General features: G+C 36.7%; 1 protein-coding gene across 1 annotated transcript in view; it reads left to right on the top strand.

The window, feature by feature from the left end:
* Positions 1-15796, top strand: part of PRDM2 (PR/SET domain 2) — a gene marked incomplete at its 3' end in the record, with an annotated part of 61294 nt that overhangs the window by 27073 nt on the left and 18425 nt on the right. The window contains exon 6 of the mRNA XM_082009381.1: positions 15034-15144. Within this exon, the coding sequence (XP_081865507.1) occupies positions 15034-15144 (111 nt within the window). The remainder of the gene's footprint in view (positions 1-15033; positions 15145-15796) is intronic.

The following is a 15796-nucleotide window of genomic DNA, read 5'->3' as shown; positions in this document are numbered from 1 at the left end:
TATAACAAAAATATTTTTCCTGGGTAGTTTGGTAATAACCAAACTCTAAAGTGTTCCATGTTTTTCTTTATACTTTTGTTTTTTCAGTCACTCTTCCTTATACTATTTTTTCCAAGTTGTAAAATACATGTAGGCCGCAGTTGCAGCGTTCTGTAGCAAATTTGCTAATGCTGTCTTCAGTCAGGTAACCAACAGTGGGAAGAGAAATAAGCACCAGACAGCTTTCTAGTATTAATCAGGTTTTTTCTGTTGATCAGGGTTAGCTTTGAAAAGACGAATGACCTGGAAGAAAAGCAGCTTGGTATTCCACTGCTAACTTTTTTTAAGTAAGCCAGTGCGTTCTGGAAGTTATTCTCCCCCCTTTCTTAGAAAAATAATTTTTTAATTTTCCTGAAAATAAGTTAAAAGTCACTAAGTTTCTATCAAAATATTACTTTCAGTGCAGAAATATTTTACTGTATTTGGAGTTTCCAACACTTTCTTAGAATGTTCTCTTCTGAATCACAGAACTGCTTAAATGCTTCCGTGTAGAAGATGCGGAGAAGGTTTGGCGACTGCTGTTTTAGGGAAGAGCTTTGAGATAAATAGATTTGGAGGTCATGTTCCAAAATAGGAAGGGAGTGAATTCCTGCAGAATAGGAGAATAGACAGTGTTTTCAGAGTGAAACAAGTGCTTTTCTTATTCCCTTAAGTGAACTATCTCGTGATTTAGAATTGTCGTGTTGTTTATAGAGTACAAGAGAGCAAACTCAGTGAATTACTGACTGCCTTACTTACATTAAAGTGTTTGGGTTTGCCGTCTCACTTAAATCTGGATGACTTTTATTCACATGAATAATCCTTTCTTGAATTCCTTTGCGTTACCTCATGTTAAGTCAAGGGTTTACCAGACACTGTTGCTCTTTCTATGGTTTCCGTACCCTCCTGTGCAATCTCCTACTTAATTTTTTGTTTTATAGTTGGAGGCATTGGCATTTATGGTGGATATGAGGTAAAGTCAATGATTGACTTTCAGTGTGTTCTTATTTTACTTACCTCTAGTTTGAATCATGTCTTAATTTACTAAAGGTTCTCAGTTCTCCTTGTAATGAAAACCTTCCATACCTCTTAATCATTTTTACTGCCTTTCTCTAGATGTTCTCTTTTTATGCTTCATCTTTCAAAACCATTTGAACAATATTATTCATACTGATTCTGGATCATTAATGGTACTAAACTTTTTTAGTGCTTGTTTTTATTATAACTTACCAGTACTTTGCATTGACCGTTAATATTACTTGAATTGTTTACAAGGAATATCTTATGTGGAGGACCTTTTCACAGATGCCCTGTGTAAGTTATTATGCAGTGATAAACAAGCACGTTAAACTTAACTTCATGTGAGTGCATATGAAGTTTTGATAGCTGGTTTATTTATGGGAAGAGATGCAGACTCCATCTGTGTGTGTGTGGCTGAGAACTGTTTTCTTTAATTATGAGGTCTCCTTTGTAAGGTAATTCGTTTGTTAAGTCTCTCTGAAGATTCTAATGTCACTGGATTATGAAACTGCAAAATATCAAAGTAATTTTATATTGCACTTATTAACTATTTAGTACATTTTCCAAATGAACAAAAAGTAAATACAGTTGTTGGACCAGAGTGTAATTCATTTTTTTTAATCTGTCAAACTTTCACATTTATTTTGTTACTTCTGCCAAGAGCCTTACACAGATGGACAGGAGTGACTTTGTTCTGAAGAATTCTCACTGGCCTACACTCACTGTGTCAAGTTCCTCAAGGAAATGTTACAGCAGTCTTAAGTTTTTACTTGCGTTTAACAGTTACTGAAATAAGACTCACTGCTATTTCACCATTTGTAGCTGAGAAATTAGATAATGTCTGACAAAACTTGCTAGATTAGCTAATCCACCACTCACTAGCAAATATTTACTTACCTTTTATAAACTTCTTCCCCCCCCCCCCAACCCAAGCAAGCACAGCATTTATTTGGATAGTTATCTAGGATGAAATTTTCAGAAGCACTTATGAGTTTGCCAGAGTTGCTGTTAAGAGTTAATTTTGTCGTCACACTTTCCATCAGAGTTCTGCAAGAGCGTTTGGTAGACTATGATTAATGCTTTAGAATTTCAGAAGGCAGTATTATTAATGCCATGATTGACATAAAGTTACTCTAGTGAGAGTATTATAATAGCTGAAAATTTATCATCTTGCTTATTGTTACTGCAAAAAGCCATGGAAATGGGTAGTGAGCTATCTATCTATTCTAACTTGCACTGAGAGCCAAGGTGCCTTGCTTGAGGCTAGTCAAATGTGAATCTTGTTTTATTTGGCAGTCCAGGAGAAACAGTTCGATTGTTGAATGGGAAAGACCTAGTGTTTCTGGAAGTAACTTGATTAATACAAATTTTGGTAAATTTTCTCGTGTGTCACCGTTATTCAGAGCCAAGTCCAATGCAAACTTCCGTGTGTTGCTGCCAGTAAAATTGGAGACCAAGTGTCTAGGTAGTAAGCTGTGGCGTAAAGGAGCTCAAGTGCAGTGATAGCTGACCTCTCTTTAGCAGTAAGTTTGTATCAGAATGTTAAAATACACACCTTTGCCATAGAGTCATACTCTTCAAAGGAAATGTGTGATAGTGCTGCCAAATATTTGAGTTGTCTTGGGCTTTTACCAAGGAGTAGGTCATGCTAAGTGTCAGCGAGTTGAGTAAAAAATTGACTTTCCTGCCAAGTGTTCTATTTCAAGTTGCAGGTAAAGAGCAGAGAGTCCAGTGTTTCAGATCTTCCGGACCCTTGTCAGGGATCGCAGAAGCAAAGTGGACTTTGTGCTGAAACTTCACTGATAGCTACCAAATCCTTAACTGTTAGGTGTCAGCTTCCAGTCTCTCTGCTCTCGTATACGAGAGCAATGTTTTTTTTCCTCGTTACCTGCCTGCAAATGAAAATGTCCCAGTTACTTTTCAGTGACATTTTATTTTTGTGTTCTGTTTTAGTTGACATTTTATGCTATGAAAAGATGTGTGCACAAAAGTTCTACAGTTTTAAAGTCTAATTTGATATAAACAGGCTAATTTTGAATGTGGCAGTTAACTGAGCAGAAGACAAATAGAATAAATCTGTGCTCTGACTGCGGTTTGTTTTCACTTTATTTGAAAAATGGAGGAAGTTGCCATTCCCTGTAGTGACTTTATGAGCCTGTTGACTTTTCCTGATTTCATAGTTAAGCAGATAGCAGTTTGCTGTTGTTTGGTTTGGGGCACACTATAAATTTAGTAACTCCTGCTGTCAGTTCTGTTAGCATGGGCACCAACTGTTGCTGTGTCCTGTAGTAGTCTCTTCTACATCTCGAGAAATGCACTGATTGGGCAACTGGAGCATTACAGTTCGAGTTCCTTTGGAAATATAATTCAGTATATCTTCTGTTATCAGAGGAGGCTGAAAAGCATTTCTCTAAGAAAATATCAGTGGGCTGCAGCTGAAGTGAAGCAGATAAAAATTATTTGGGGACTATATTGTACATAAAAATCATGAGTTTACATAATGTTTATCCTTCTCCTTTATCTGCTTTTATACATTAGAAAGGACCTGCAGTGATATTCTGCCATATGACCTTGGATTGTCACTCTGAAGTTGGAAGAAGATGAGTCTTTCCGAATTTAACAGATGCAGAGAAGCAAAGTTTTCATGCCTGCAAATGTATTGTGACAGTAGCTGCTTATTAACGATTGAAGATGTTCCTTGTTAGGTTGGAGACCCAGTTCATAAAGCGCTATAATATTTTTAATGGGGACCGAGAGGAAATGGCCTCAAGTTGCGTCAGCGGAAGTTTAGACTAGATATCAGGAAAAATTTCTTTACTGAGAGAGTGGTCAAACATTGGATCAGGCTGCCCAGGAAGGTGGTAGAGTCACCATCACTGGAAGTATTCAAAAAACATGTAGACTTGGTACTTCAGGATGTGGTTTAGCAGGTGTGGTGGTATTGGGTTGACGGTTGGACTTGATGATCTTGGAGGTCTTCTCCAACCTTAACGATTCTGTGATGGAAACACACTGCGTATTTGCTGTAGCAGGTAGTTGGTAACTCCATTTTCGTCATCTCTGCTTAAGTTGTTAATAATGTTGTTTGCCTTGTACAAAGATGAATGCATGCCATTTGACACACATGTTTTCATTTCTATCCCTAGTGTCTCAGCAAAAAGCACTTTGGAGTGCGCTGGTAAAAGGAGGGCAATAAGGGAGTGTGCGCTATGGGAAATACTACTGAATATGTTTTGTAAAGTAATTTTCCGTTTTTGAAATGCAAGATATGAATCTATTGCAAATCTACTGGATTGCTGCTGATAAATCTTAAAAAAAGACTTTCTTGAATAAAAACATGTTTTTCCCTATTGAATCCCCCAGAGTAAAGATTACCTCTGCAAGTTCTACTGAAGAAAAATAAGAGAATGAGAAGGTTGAAGGAAAGAAAACTGGAAGTGTACGCCAAGGAGGGGAATTAAATACACTGTAAAACAAAAGGGGGTGTAAAATCCACAAGGATTTAGGTTGGTAAAAATGAATAACAAGAGGACAAATTTGAGTGAACATAAATAAATGTTGAGTGTGACCTTGTAGCAATTCTAAGGGGTTTAATTTTATCCATGGGAGATTTAATCTGGTGGTAGCAGCACTGTCTGGATCCTACATCTGTGAGAGGCTTTGCTCTTGTTTCCTCAGTGTTGGAGACTCCTGTTACAGTAATCCCAGTGCTCCGATTAGATACAAAGGCAGTCCTGTTTCCTGGGAATTGTAGCCCTTGTACAGCTGCAGTCTCCAAGTAAAGTCATAGCCCATGTCTGGACAAACAGCCAGATAAACGGGATAAATTGTGCATTTTTGGTCTTCCATGCAATTGCAGCTTTTCACTAACCTTTTGAGAGTTCTCTTTGGCATGGTGGAACAAAATTGCTCTTGATAGCAGAATACCACCTTTATCAGCAGTGTATGAATTGTACATATGTACATATACGTAACATACATATACATTATACATACTATATATGCATTGGTTTTTGGGTCTGCATGTGGACTCAGCAGTCTCTTTTTTTTTTTTTTTTTTTTTTCTTCAAGTCTCATATTGATATGACCACTATGGTATTTGAACATATCCAGTTTGTCAAATAGCAGAATAAAATGGCAGGTAAAGTCCTAAGTAGATAAAGACAACTTAGCTCAAAAAACCCGATATATTTTTGATCTAACCCTCTCAAATGTTTATTGATCCAAATAGGGCCATGACAAATATTTGGGTTATTTATTACAGATAAAGGCAGACTGATCTAATAGTGATCGTTTTAAACTTTGTGGTACAAGTAGTCATGCGAGGTCTTTTAGTTACATTATCTTGCAAATGATGCTGTCAAAATGCATGTTATTTCTTAATTATCTGAGTGTAGTTTCATTTCGGGGTCAGAAAAACATTTCAGGGAGAGCTATAGTGAATGTAGAAGCAACATTTTCCGGATTCAAGCAAGAGCTCATATATGTCAAAGTGTAAGTTTTGACTAGTTCTCTATAAAATTTGGATGCTCTGTTTTTAACTGAATTGTACATAAAAAATGGCTAAATATAGAGAACACTAGCTATTTCTGGAAAATGTGTATGACAGCTGTCATTTCTTTTGCTGCTGCTTTTGTTTTAATACTTAGCAAAATAAAAGCTAATGGAATGTAACTACAGAGAAGAATGTTTATCATATTTTCTGTAATGGGTTGGCTGTGTCAATGGTAGCTGTCGTTAGCTATCAAGTAACTGGCTAGGAATTTGTAGTGAATGGTGGGAAGTTATGTTATTACGGAGGGTGGGAGGTAGGAATACACAAATACATTGAGGGATTGAGAAATTCTAGAGCAAGTCCGATTGCATATTTCTGTACCCCGTATCTGCTATTTCAGTTTTAGAAATATTGGCATGGGGCAGAAGTAACATTTTTAAATCTTACTAAGATAAAAGCTCTGTGTTTAATTATTTACACTTAATTGTTTCATCACAGCTCTTGTGTGGGTTAAAATTGCATAGAATTAAACCCTGTGGATGTTTGTTTGCCATACTTTGTAATTGTTAGGTGACATTCTGTACTACTAAAGTCATTATGGATGAGTAAGTCTTCTATTCTATAAACTTGAGACTTCCTATGCTTTATACTCAGATTAGTCAGAAGGCATAACACATTAAGGATTTCAGTGAGATGCTGCAAATGTGGATGGCATACTGCTGCTAACAGATAATATAAACTACTTTTGCCCCTTTTTCTGTTACAGGGGGTGGTGATATATAATTTAATTTACAAAACGTGACGTGTATGAAGAAAACTGGAGACAATTCCTGTTTCAATTTCTGTGGACTGGTGTAATACCACACATTTAAGATAGGCTTCCCGCTCATAGGATTTTTCACCCTAAATTTTTTTTTTTAAGTATCTTTTTATCTGAATTTTGTGAATAGCTTCAGCTAATCTTTTCTGGGCTCATGAAGAACTCCATATAATGGAAATATACTCCTTTTTGCATCTTGCAAACTGTTGCATCATTTCTTTATGTTGTTAACACAGCATCATAGGGTATGCCTTTATACCATTTCTTGTACTGATTATTACATAATTTAAGAAGTTTGTGGTGAGATACAGTAACATGATCTTCAGTGCTATCATTAAAGTGGAGACTTTGCCAAAATTGGAGTTTTAAATAGCCCAGCTTAGAATTTTTTTACACTTTCCATGGCAACAAGTTAATCTGTTATGCAAATGTCATGTTAACAGTCTCTGTAAATGTATTGCTCTCTTTCTTTTCTGCAAAATGGTTGTTTAGTGCTTGGTACAAACATTTTAATACACATACACAGTTAGGTGTATGTGCATCTGTCTTCGTGTGTATTGAAATATCTACCCAAGGCGAGACTTTATTGGAACATTTATAATCTGGTTGGAAAATGCCATGATTAAAATGCTCCTATTTGTATGTGAAGTGATGGTTAATGTGTAGCAATATGTTTATACAACAGACAGTTTGGTATTAGTAGAATTACTGTGAAGTTTGTATTCCATGCTTATTCTGTTCCTCTTTCTCCTGCTTCTACCATGTAAGCTTGAAAAGTGTTTTCAAGGAAGAGGAGATGGAAGTGCTGCTGGAAGAAATTACAGAAGAACCTTTGCTCAGTGCATTTGCTTTTATTCTTGATGTCAAGCAGCTGTTTATCTCTGCTGCTGCTGTTCATGGTCTTCAAAAAGCAGTCATAGTACTGGTCGTTGAGTTTCAAATTACAGCGAGGGAAAATATGCTATTTAAAACAACGGGGCAGGCAGTTTGCCTTCAGAGACCTTGCTTCTGTAACATTTGCTTTAGGAATATCCCTCCTGGAGACCTTCAGTACCACTTGACATGTGTGAACCTGTTGCAGGACAGACTATGTGCCTGCACTATTGTTGCCTCTCCTGCCAGCCTGTAATGAAAGGATGTGGAGAAAACTCGGACAAGGTGGTCAGCCCCTAGCATTTCAATTACAGGGGGATCACAAGCAGCTCAAGTGCAGTGCCCTGCTGAGTTTTTGTCGTAGAACAGTGGTGGGGTTGTGCTGAGCGCGAGGCCTGACAGACACTATCAGCGGGAGGAAGCGATCCAGCAGAGAATGGAGAGGCCAACACAGGGTGAATGTCCAGTTTTGTAGTACAGGGGTAGGACTTTGGCTATAGCCAATTTCCAAGATTTTTTCCAAAGTATATAGCTATATGTATGATGCCTCTCCACCTTTAAAATTTTTTGATATATTAGGCTTGGGCAGGTTGACAATACAGAACTAAGATCTTCTGTAGCTCTAAATTATTCTCATAGTTCTCAGAAGTTAATTTTTTGTATACTGCGAAGCAGCACTTGTCAATTTTGGTGTTTCATTTGCTTAACAATACCTAAAATTATGCCTACATAAACTAGTTGTATCTGATAACTTTAAAATGGTATTGCGAGAAAAATACCTCACCTGTTATTTATAATAATGATAGATTGAGGAAAACCAGGTAATAAACAAACACATTTAAATTTTGCCTTTTTCTGCAGGTTTTCATACATACTTGACAACATTGTTGAAGTAGGCCTTTTATGATATTGTGTATACAGCCATTCAGGTTTAATTGACATCCTCTTTAATTAGATGTTTCTTTCAAAAATTGATGGGTGCCTCCTGTGGCTTGAATTTCACCCTTAAAATTGCGGGAATATGAATAAAATGTGCTGCTTTTGCATCCTTTTTACATATTCTTTTAATGTTCAGTTTTGGAAAGATTTAGTCTTGAAAATGGAAGAGTCGGTTAATGTTGTTATACTTGATCTGTATTTTTAAATCAGAGAGATAGATACCTTCCTACCTAGGGGAATAAGTTTGGCAGAGGGTGTTAGAAGGGCTTTTAGGTGTGCGTGCACACCAACGGGTGGCATGCATCTCTATAGCCAAATTGAAAATGTTTCTAGTATAGCATATCTTATACTAACAATGAAATAAAGATAAAAGCTTTTCCTGGGTTGACTCATTTCCATCTCTTGGGGGGGGGAAAAAAAATCTACCACCAAAGCTGTTCTGTGGCAGCACTTGAATATCTGAGCCTTGGGGTCTTGGGGAGCATCCTGTTGGGTTCCATAGTAAATTTTCTTGCCAGTACAAGAGCATTTTTCCCCCAGAGCAGTTGGTAGGCACTTGTTTCATGTTTTGTTTTGTTTTAAATTGGAAGCTTTTGAGTTCAAAAGACGTCCCCTCGCCAGGTAATAGTGTATGTGTGTGTTCAGAAGCATACTTCAGAGTTTTTCAGCTAAGCTTGCTCCAGTCAAGTTTCAAAGCAGTATTTAAATGCAGGTAGTTAAAAAGAACTTTGGTATATTGTTGTGTTAACAGTAATATTATGTAAGAAATATTGGAAGTTATATGTTATAATATTTAAGTAACTTTGTTTTAATAAAGCAGAATTGTTGAGGTTTTTTCTTTCAAGGTTGTAATCTTTTCTATTCCTAGCCTAATATTTACTAGCTTTGTGACTTGCCCCTACTATTTTTACTCTTAGCTTCTTCTTTCTCCAGTAATTTGCAGTGTGGCGTTTTGAACAACATAGTGGAATAATCTCACCTATCCTAGATCTCTGTAAAACTTTGGACAGCAATTTAAAAATGGTTTAATTACCATAGGCTATGAGGTGGCCAATGCTGTGAGTCAAATATTCTTTGACACAGTAATATGATGGAGGTGTAAGTCTGCAGTGCTTAATATGCAACCCCTCTTCAAAAATGAACGAATAACTATGCAATGAACCTGCAGTATATACTTTGAAATGTGGCTGTTGGCTTAGATCTTTAAATAAAATATCTGCATGACCTTGTAGGTTTGAGGTCATGTTTTCACCAAATTTCTGTAGTCCCCATGATTATACGAATAATCCTCGTATACATGGATTTATATATATCAGGCATGTCGTACCTCCCAGCTTTCCCTAAATGTTATGGGTTCTTAGCTGTTCTCAGTGACTGTAAGCAGCTCTTAACACACAGGTGTGTTGCCGTTTATTTAGCTAGGTGGTTTATGATTTGGCTTTGCTGTCTGAGCAGGTGCTGGTAGATAATAATGAAAAGTTTTGTAAACAAGATTTCACTATGTAATGAATGATGGCTAATGGTAGAATTTAAAAAAAAAAAAGGCAAAAATGGAGACACTTAAATGCTAACAGACAAAAATGTTTTAAAAGAACAGCCTTAGTATTCACGTCTTCATAATGAGCATTTTGAATTCAATACCGTTTTTTTTGTCCTTATTTACTTTACTGTTTAATCCCAGTTATTAAATTTGTAAAGTCTTTAACATTTTTATACTCTGACATTCGCAGTTAGACAAGATTTTAAGAAGTCTCTGCAACATGTTTCTGCATTTTTTTCATGTTCCTCCAGCCAGCAGAACTTGGATTTAACTTTTTTTGGAGCAATTTATGCTGTTATTTTGGATATGGCTCTTTTGTGTGCACAAGGCGTTCATTTTTTCTAGCCTGTCTTCCAGAACAAATAGCTAGTCAGATTTTTACAGATGCTTGAAGGTTTAAGGAATTTACTTTGAAAAGCGTGACATCTACCAGTATTCTGTGTGGAAGAACAGAGGAATTCTGTTGCATAGCAAACTGTTTCTCAAATTAAAAATCAAGTTGCCATCAGTAGTTTAGAATTCATTAATCAGAAAAATGTAGAAATGGTCATGCAGTTGTCATCTGCTGAATTTTGATGAATTTCATCATTCATCTGATGAAATTTCAAGCCCGTAAGGATTTTTTGGCTTGTATATACACTTAATCTTTATTTCATTTTCTCCAATGCCAAAATACTGACTTTTCAATAGGAGAAAAAAAAAAATTGAAAGCTGATTTACAGAGTAGTAGCAACTACTGTGTAGGATTGATGCAAACTTCCACTAATCTGAACCAGTCCGAAAGGGATTTGACTAGCGAGTTTGTGTTATTACACTGTGAAACTGTGGGTCAGAGTATAACATGCAAATTTGTCCTTTTCCCTTTAGCCATACCCTTTCAAGGTAGCTACACTCGTCTGTGCTCCAGGAATACTTTTTGAGGGGTCTCTGAGGTAGCTTTCCCACTGTTTTCCAGGAGATTTGAGGTTTGGGCAGCTATCTGTGGTACTTCTAAGCAACAGCGCGGATGGTGTATGGGGTAGATGTGTTACTGGGCTGCTGTTAGCTGTTGACTACGAGTTTCAGAGGAATACTGGAAACCCATATCAGTAATTCTTTTCCCTTATTAACCCAAGATTTTGGGGGAGGCGAATATCTATCTACCATATTTATTGTAAGTGATCAAAACAGTGTTTGAGATCAGATGCGAGTGTCCACCTTACTTTATGATCTTAACTGCAAACATGTTAGGTGCTGCACTTAAAGGTTATTAAAGATGATAGCATCTTGTACAACTTAGCAATATTTAATTATAGAATTCAGCTCCAAGTGTATGGAAACACTGTATTTAACATTTTCCCTCCTGGCATCTGAGTATGCTTATGCCATTCCACCAGAAATAACTCAGTGGTTTTACAGTTCCATTAGTATTTTGGTTAACAGCAAAAATACAAGCACAGATAACTGTAGGTTGTCTTGAGATGTCATGGTTTCATCAATACAATGAAGTATGGGCAAATAAAGATTATTTCTCTCTCTTAAATTCTTGCTCTGTTGTCATTTGAACTCCTCTGAAGTAAGTGGGACTACAGCATGAGTTCAGCCGATTATCTGGACATTGGTAGTAGCATGAGATCTCCTGTGCCTGTTGCAATGTTTGTGCTAAATGTTACACAGGTATTGTAAAGGTGTAAAGGCGGATAATGCTCGTGCTGACCTATCTACAACATAAGGAAAGGGGAGAAAAAGGAGCCGTATTTTAAAATTAAGTTGCAAGTCAAATTGATGCATTCCTCTCTTGATCTTTGTCACTACGGACAAGTAGCTACTTTCCATCTGTTTCTTTCATTCATTTTCCTTTGCATCTTTCTTTTGCAATTCTTTTAATGCACATACACGTATGTTAAGTTCTGCCCTCATTTATTCTTTTGTCATGGTTTCCATTTCACTTTCCCTGTGTTTCATTCCTGTATCTTTCTTGTTTAGACCAAGTGGAGGATCCAGCTGGCAGTAGCAGCCATGTAGGACCCTTCAGGAACCTGATGGTAAGTGCACGTGTGTACTTATACTCAGGCTTCCACCAGGTTCTGTGTTCTGAGGCATTTTCCCCCTCCTGCAGGCTTCTGTTAGTTCTTGGCATCTTAAACTGTAAGAAAATCAAGGGACAGACCTTGGGCTGATCATTGATATCCTTTACATCAGAATAGTAGGTTGCATTTTTCGTTGAAAATCTGCAGGAAGAAAAAGATGCAAATCTTTCAGGTTTACATGGATTTAAAAAACACTTTGAGAACTCATGGAGGAAAGTCTATCAAAAGCTATTAAATATCTTTAAAAGTTTCTGAACTCTAGATACGTGAAAGCTGGGAGAGCATACCAGTGAAGTATGACTTTACTATTACTCTATTCTTAAATTTTCTTCCTGGGCATCTGCTATTCAACATTCAGGGCCATGAAATGGATGCACCTGGGACAGTCATTGCCATGCTTGAATATAGTGGATTCTTTTAATCTTTACAAAGAAAGCTGCAACCTAGAAAATGAACAAACTAAAGCTGGTAAAAGGAAAAAGTCAAAAATTGATTAGTGTCTCTAGTTGGTATGTGTCAGAAATTGATCTGATGCCTCTAAAATTATGTATATATGCAAGCAATTTTGCTTGCTAGTCTGAGTAAGGACAGGTAGGTGCTAGATGTATCTTCTCTTCAGATGCGTTTATGCTTAAAAGCCAAGAACTTGAAACATTTCCAGCCGTATCGGTGAGCAGGTTGCATCGTTTTTTCTTTGAGCGTGCACGAGAACTTGCAAATTATCTTCTTTCCATCAATAGCATAAGGAAGCATGTGAGTATATTACTTAAGTAACTCAATTTTGTGTACAAATCCTGCTATTCTAGTGATTTCCCAGATTATAATTGGATTTGAAATACTATAAATTTTACATTCTATAAACGGACGACACTTTGGAAAACCTATGCTTTAGCACTTATGAGTGATTTTTCTTGTTGCTTTTACATACTTTCCCTCACACTTTAAAGAGCACAATATATTTCTAATCTTGGTATAACAAAGAATTAATTTGGTCTTGGTTTGAAGGGTTTTACCTGTTGTTATGCTGAAACTTAGTGCTGCTGTAGAATTAGATGTAGAATTGCTCAGTGACTTCATCTGCAATACCATCGTATGCTGCATCATCTAGTAAAATATTGTCTCTGACTGTGGCCAAGTTTGGCATAGGTGAGAGGGGCCTGTGGACCAGTCTTTTCCTCCTTGTTTCCAGTCTCACCTGTAGGGGTGAAAGGTGAATCTAGAATTTTGTCATTTAAGTCAAGATACTGATGTTGGTCTTCAAATGTTAAGTAGTCTGCAAAAAAGTTGATAGCTCTTAAAGGGTTCTAGCAATTAAATATGTTTTATATGTTACGACGTTCCTAAGATGTGTTGTGATGCATGTTTGATTCTCTAGGAATGTATTGAAATTTTACATTTATACCTTTTACCCAGGAATGGAACTGTGTGTTGGTTGCATTACTGTACGTTTCAAGAGGGATTTCAGGTGGCTTGGCAGGTATTTCTGGAAACTTGTTTGAAATCCGTCATACTCAGATCTTGGTACTATCAGTTGTAATTACAAACACTAGAGGTGCTGGTGATATAAAATTACGTTCAGACTGGGCATTCAGTAGCCTGCCAGGTAAAGATGCGCTTAAATTCCTTATACCTGTGTGAATGCTAAAATCCGTGCTAAATCTTCTGACAGAGGGTAGGTGTTTGGTATAAAATACAATTGAATATTGTGTTGTTAGATAAACCAGTGCTGGTTCATTATGACAGGCTTAGACACAGGGATTGTTACAATATTTGAGGATATTATGAGGTAATTGCTATTTCGCTTCCAGAGTGGTGCATATGTATTTTCCAAAGGTGAAAAAATTAATTCTGAGTGACTGTATTGCCAGTTTCTCAAACTAAAAACTGTTAAATTGGAATAAGGGGTGGGGAGTGGGGAGATAATTACATGTACATACATGAAACTGAAACACACTGGGATCTGGGGAGAGCCTGTGAAATCTAAGTTCCTTTAGAGGAAATAAGACAATTATTTAGATAGAGCAGAATGTTCAACTAAAAACAAGCATTACTTTTTAAAGCTGACCTGTCTCTGATCTGTTCTATTGGAGGGGGGGTGCATACTTGGAAATTTTCAGTTTGAATAGAGGAACATTTTTTAAAAGGCGTTTCGATTTCTTAGCTCAAGATGTGAAAAATATTTTTGAGGAAAAAAGGAGGAACTTGTTGACAGGATTGTGAGTTGGAAGAATGTGCTTCTAAATAAGAAATGGATTTAGGGCTATGATGTACGCCTCTAATTAAGAGGGAAGGGTCGGTGCATTAAAAAGTAGCATTTTGTGTGTTTAGAAGGGAGCAAAAGAGAAATTTGGATTGCTGCTTCTGGACAATTCTCGTTCCTAAAAGGTGGTGTGTAGAAGTGTGATGTTTTGGAGGAGACTGGTGTCTGAACCGCAGTCTTGTGTGTGAAGTAACCATTCTGTATGGAGAATACAGTCTTTGCGATGAATTGAATTGGAAGACTTTTAAAGTTTCATTTGCTATTACACAGTCCTTATTGTAATTCTTACATATTATAGGACTGAATTTTTAAAGATTAATGAAAAAAAATTAGAAGTATAACTTTGTAGTGCGTTGGTAAATGAAGTTGTCAATGTCTTTACATCTTGCGTCACTGCTTAGGTCTTGGCATAATGCCATATTGCCCTGATCTTCATTGTGCTCATCATCCTGTGCAACTACTACATGCTGCTTAATTTCGCTAACAGAAAGCATTAGCAATCTTGTTTGTGTCAGTGGACACGATGAGAAACCTTTATATCTTTCTGTTACCCAGCTCCATCTAATTTGATTTTACTGTCTTTGCCTTGTTGGTCAAGATCATGCTGCTTTTGGTCTTCTCATAGTGTTTTTACTTCATTGCTTTTACTATAACGCTCTTGAAGTTATTACTCGGCTCGTACATGTAGCAAAGCCTCTATGGGTTTCTACTTCAATAAAGTCTTCCAATTAACATTAAAGATTAATAGTATTTTGGAGTCTTAAGTTTTTAGAAATTCATTGTTATCTTCACTTTTAATTTCTTCTGGGCTCTAGAGACTTACTGCTTTATCTGAATGCTGTCCTTTTTACTGATCTGTCATTTGTATTCTTTGCGAAAACAGAGTTTCTACAGAAGTGTGTTATAGTCCAAACCTGGGTGTTTTGATTCTGCCGCTCAAATATGAAACATAAAAATTGTTGAACAGGAATAATAAATATTGGGGTTTTTTTCCCCCAGGAAAGAAAAAGACTCAGGAAGGTAAAAACAAGGGAAAGAAGGCAGCGGATACAAAACAGAAAAAGGCTGATTTGGATTCTACTTCTGCAGATATGAGGGATTCTAAAGAGGGTGAGTTCTCAAGTATCTTATTTTTTCCTTCTAGCTATCTTGTTGAATCAAAGGACACTTTTTGTCATGTTTAGTATGTTAGCATGTTATGTTAGTGTAGCAAAGTGAACGTGTGTATATTGTTTGCCCGAACTTTTTTTAGTAAGGAAATCGGATATTAGAAGTATGTCATTAAACAGGCAACTCTGGCAACAGGACAAACTAATGTACTGTAAAATTTAGATGTAAATCCAAAATCCTTAGAATGGAAGAGTAGAGAGAAGTCCTTATTGTAAAGTAATGTCTTTGGAGCTTAGTTTTATACAGTCATTATTTATTGCTATTTAATGGAAGTCAGTGTCAAGGGCAGAAAAAAACACAGTATGAATGCACCGACTAGCTAAGCATGCTGTTTGTCCTAAAGATTATCTGCAAAGGGTGTTTATAAATTGGCTTGGCTTTTTTCACATCATATGTGTGTAAAAATGCCTGAAAGGCACTTGAAGTATGTAGTTTTTTGTGTGTTTTACAAGAATGTAAAACTTGCCACTGCTGTGGGTGTCACTGGTCATGTTTAAAGCTCTGTATAGGTACCGATTTCTTTCAAGCTGCTTTTCTTGAACTTCTAGGGACACGGTTTAGTGGTGGACTTGGCAGTGTTAGGTTTACGGGT

Source organism: Phaethon aethereus (genome assembly GCF_964289735.1).
Source record: "Phaethon aethereus genome assembly, chromosome: 21".
Lineage (NCBI taxonomy): Eukaryota > Metazoa > Chordata > Aves > Phaethontiformes > Phaethontidae > Phaethon > Phaethon aethereus.
The sequence above is the reverse complement of the archived record's forward strand: the minus strand, read 5'-3'. Positions and strand labels throughout refer to the sequence as shown.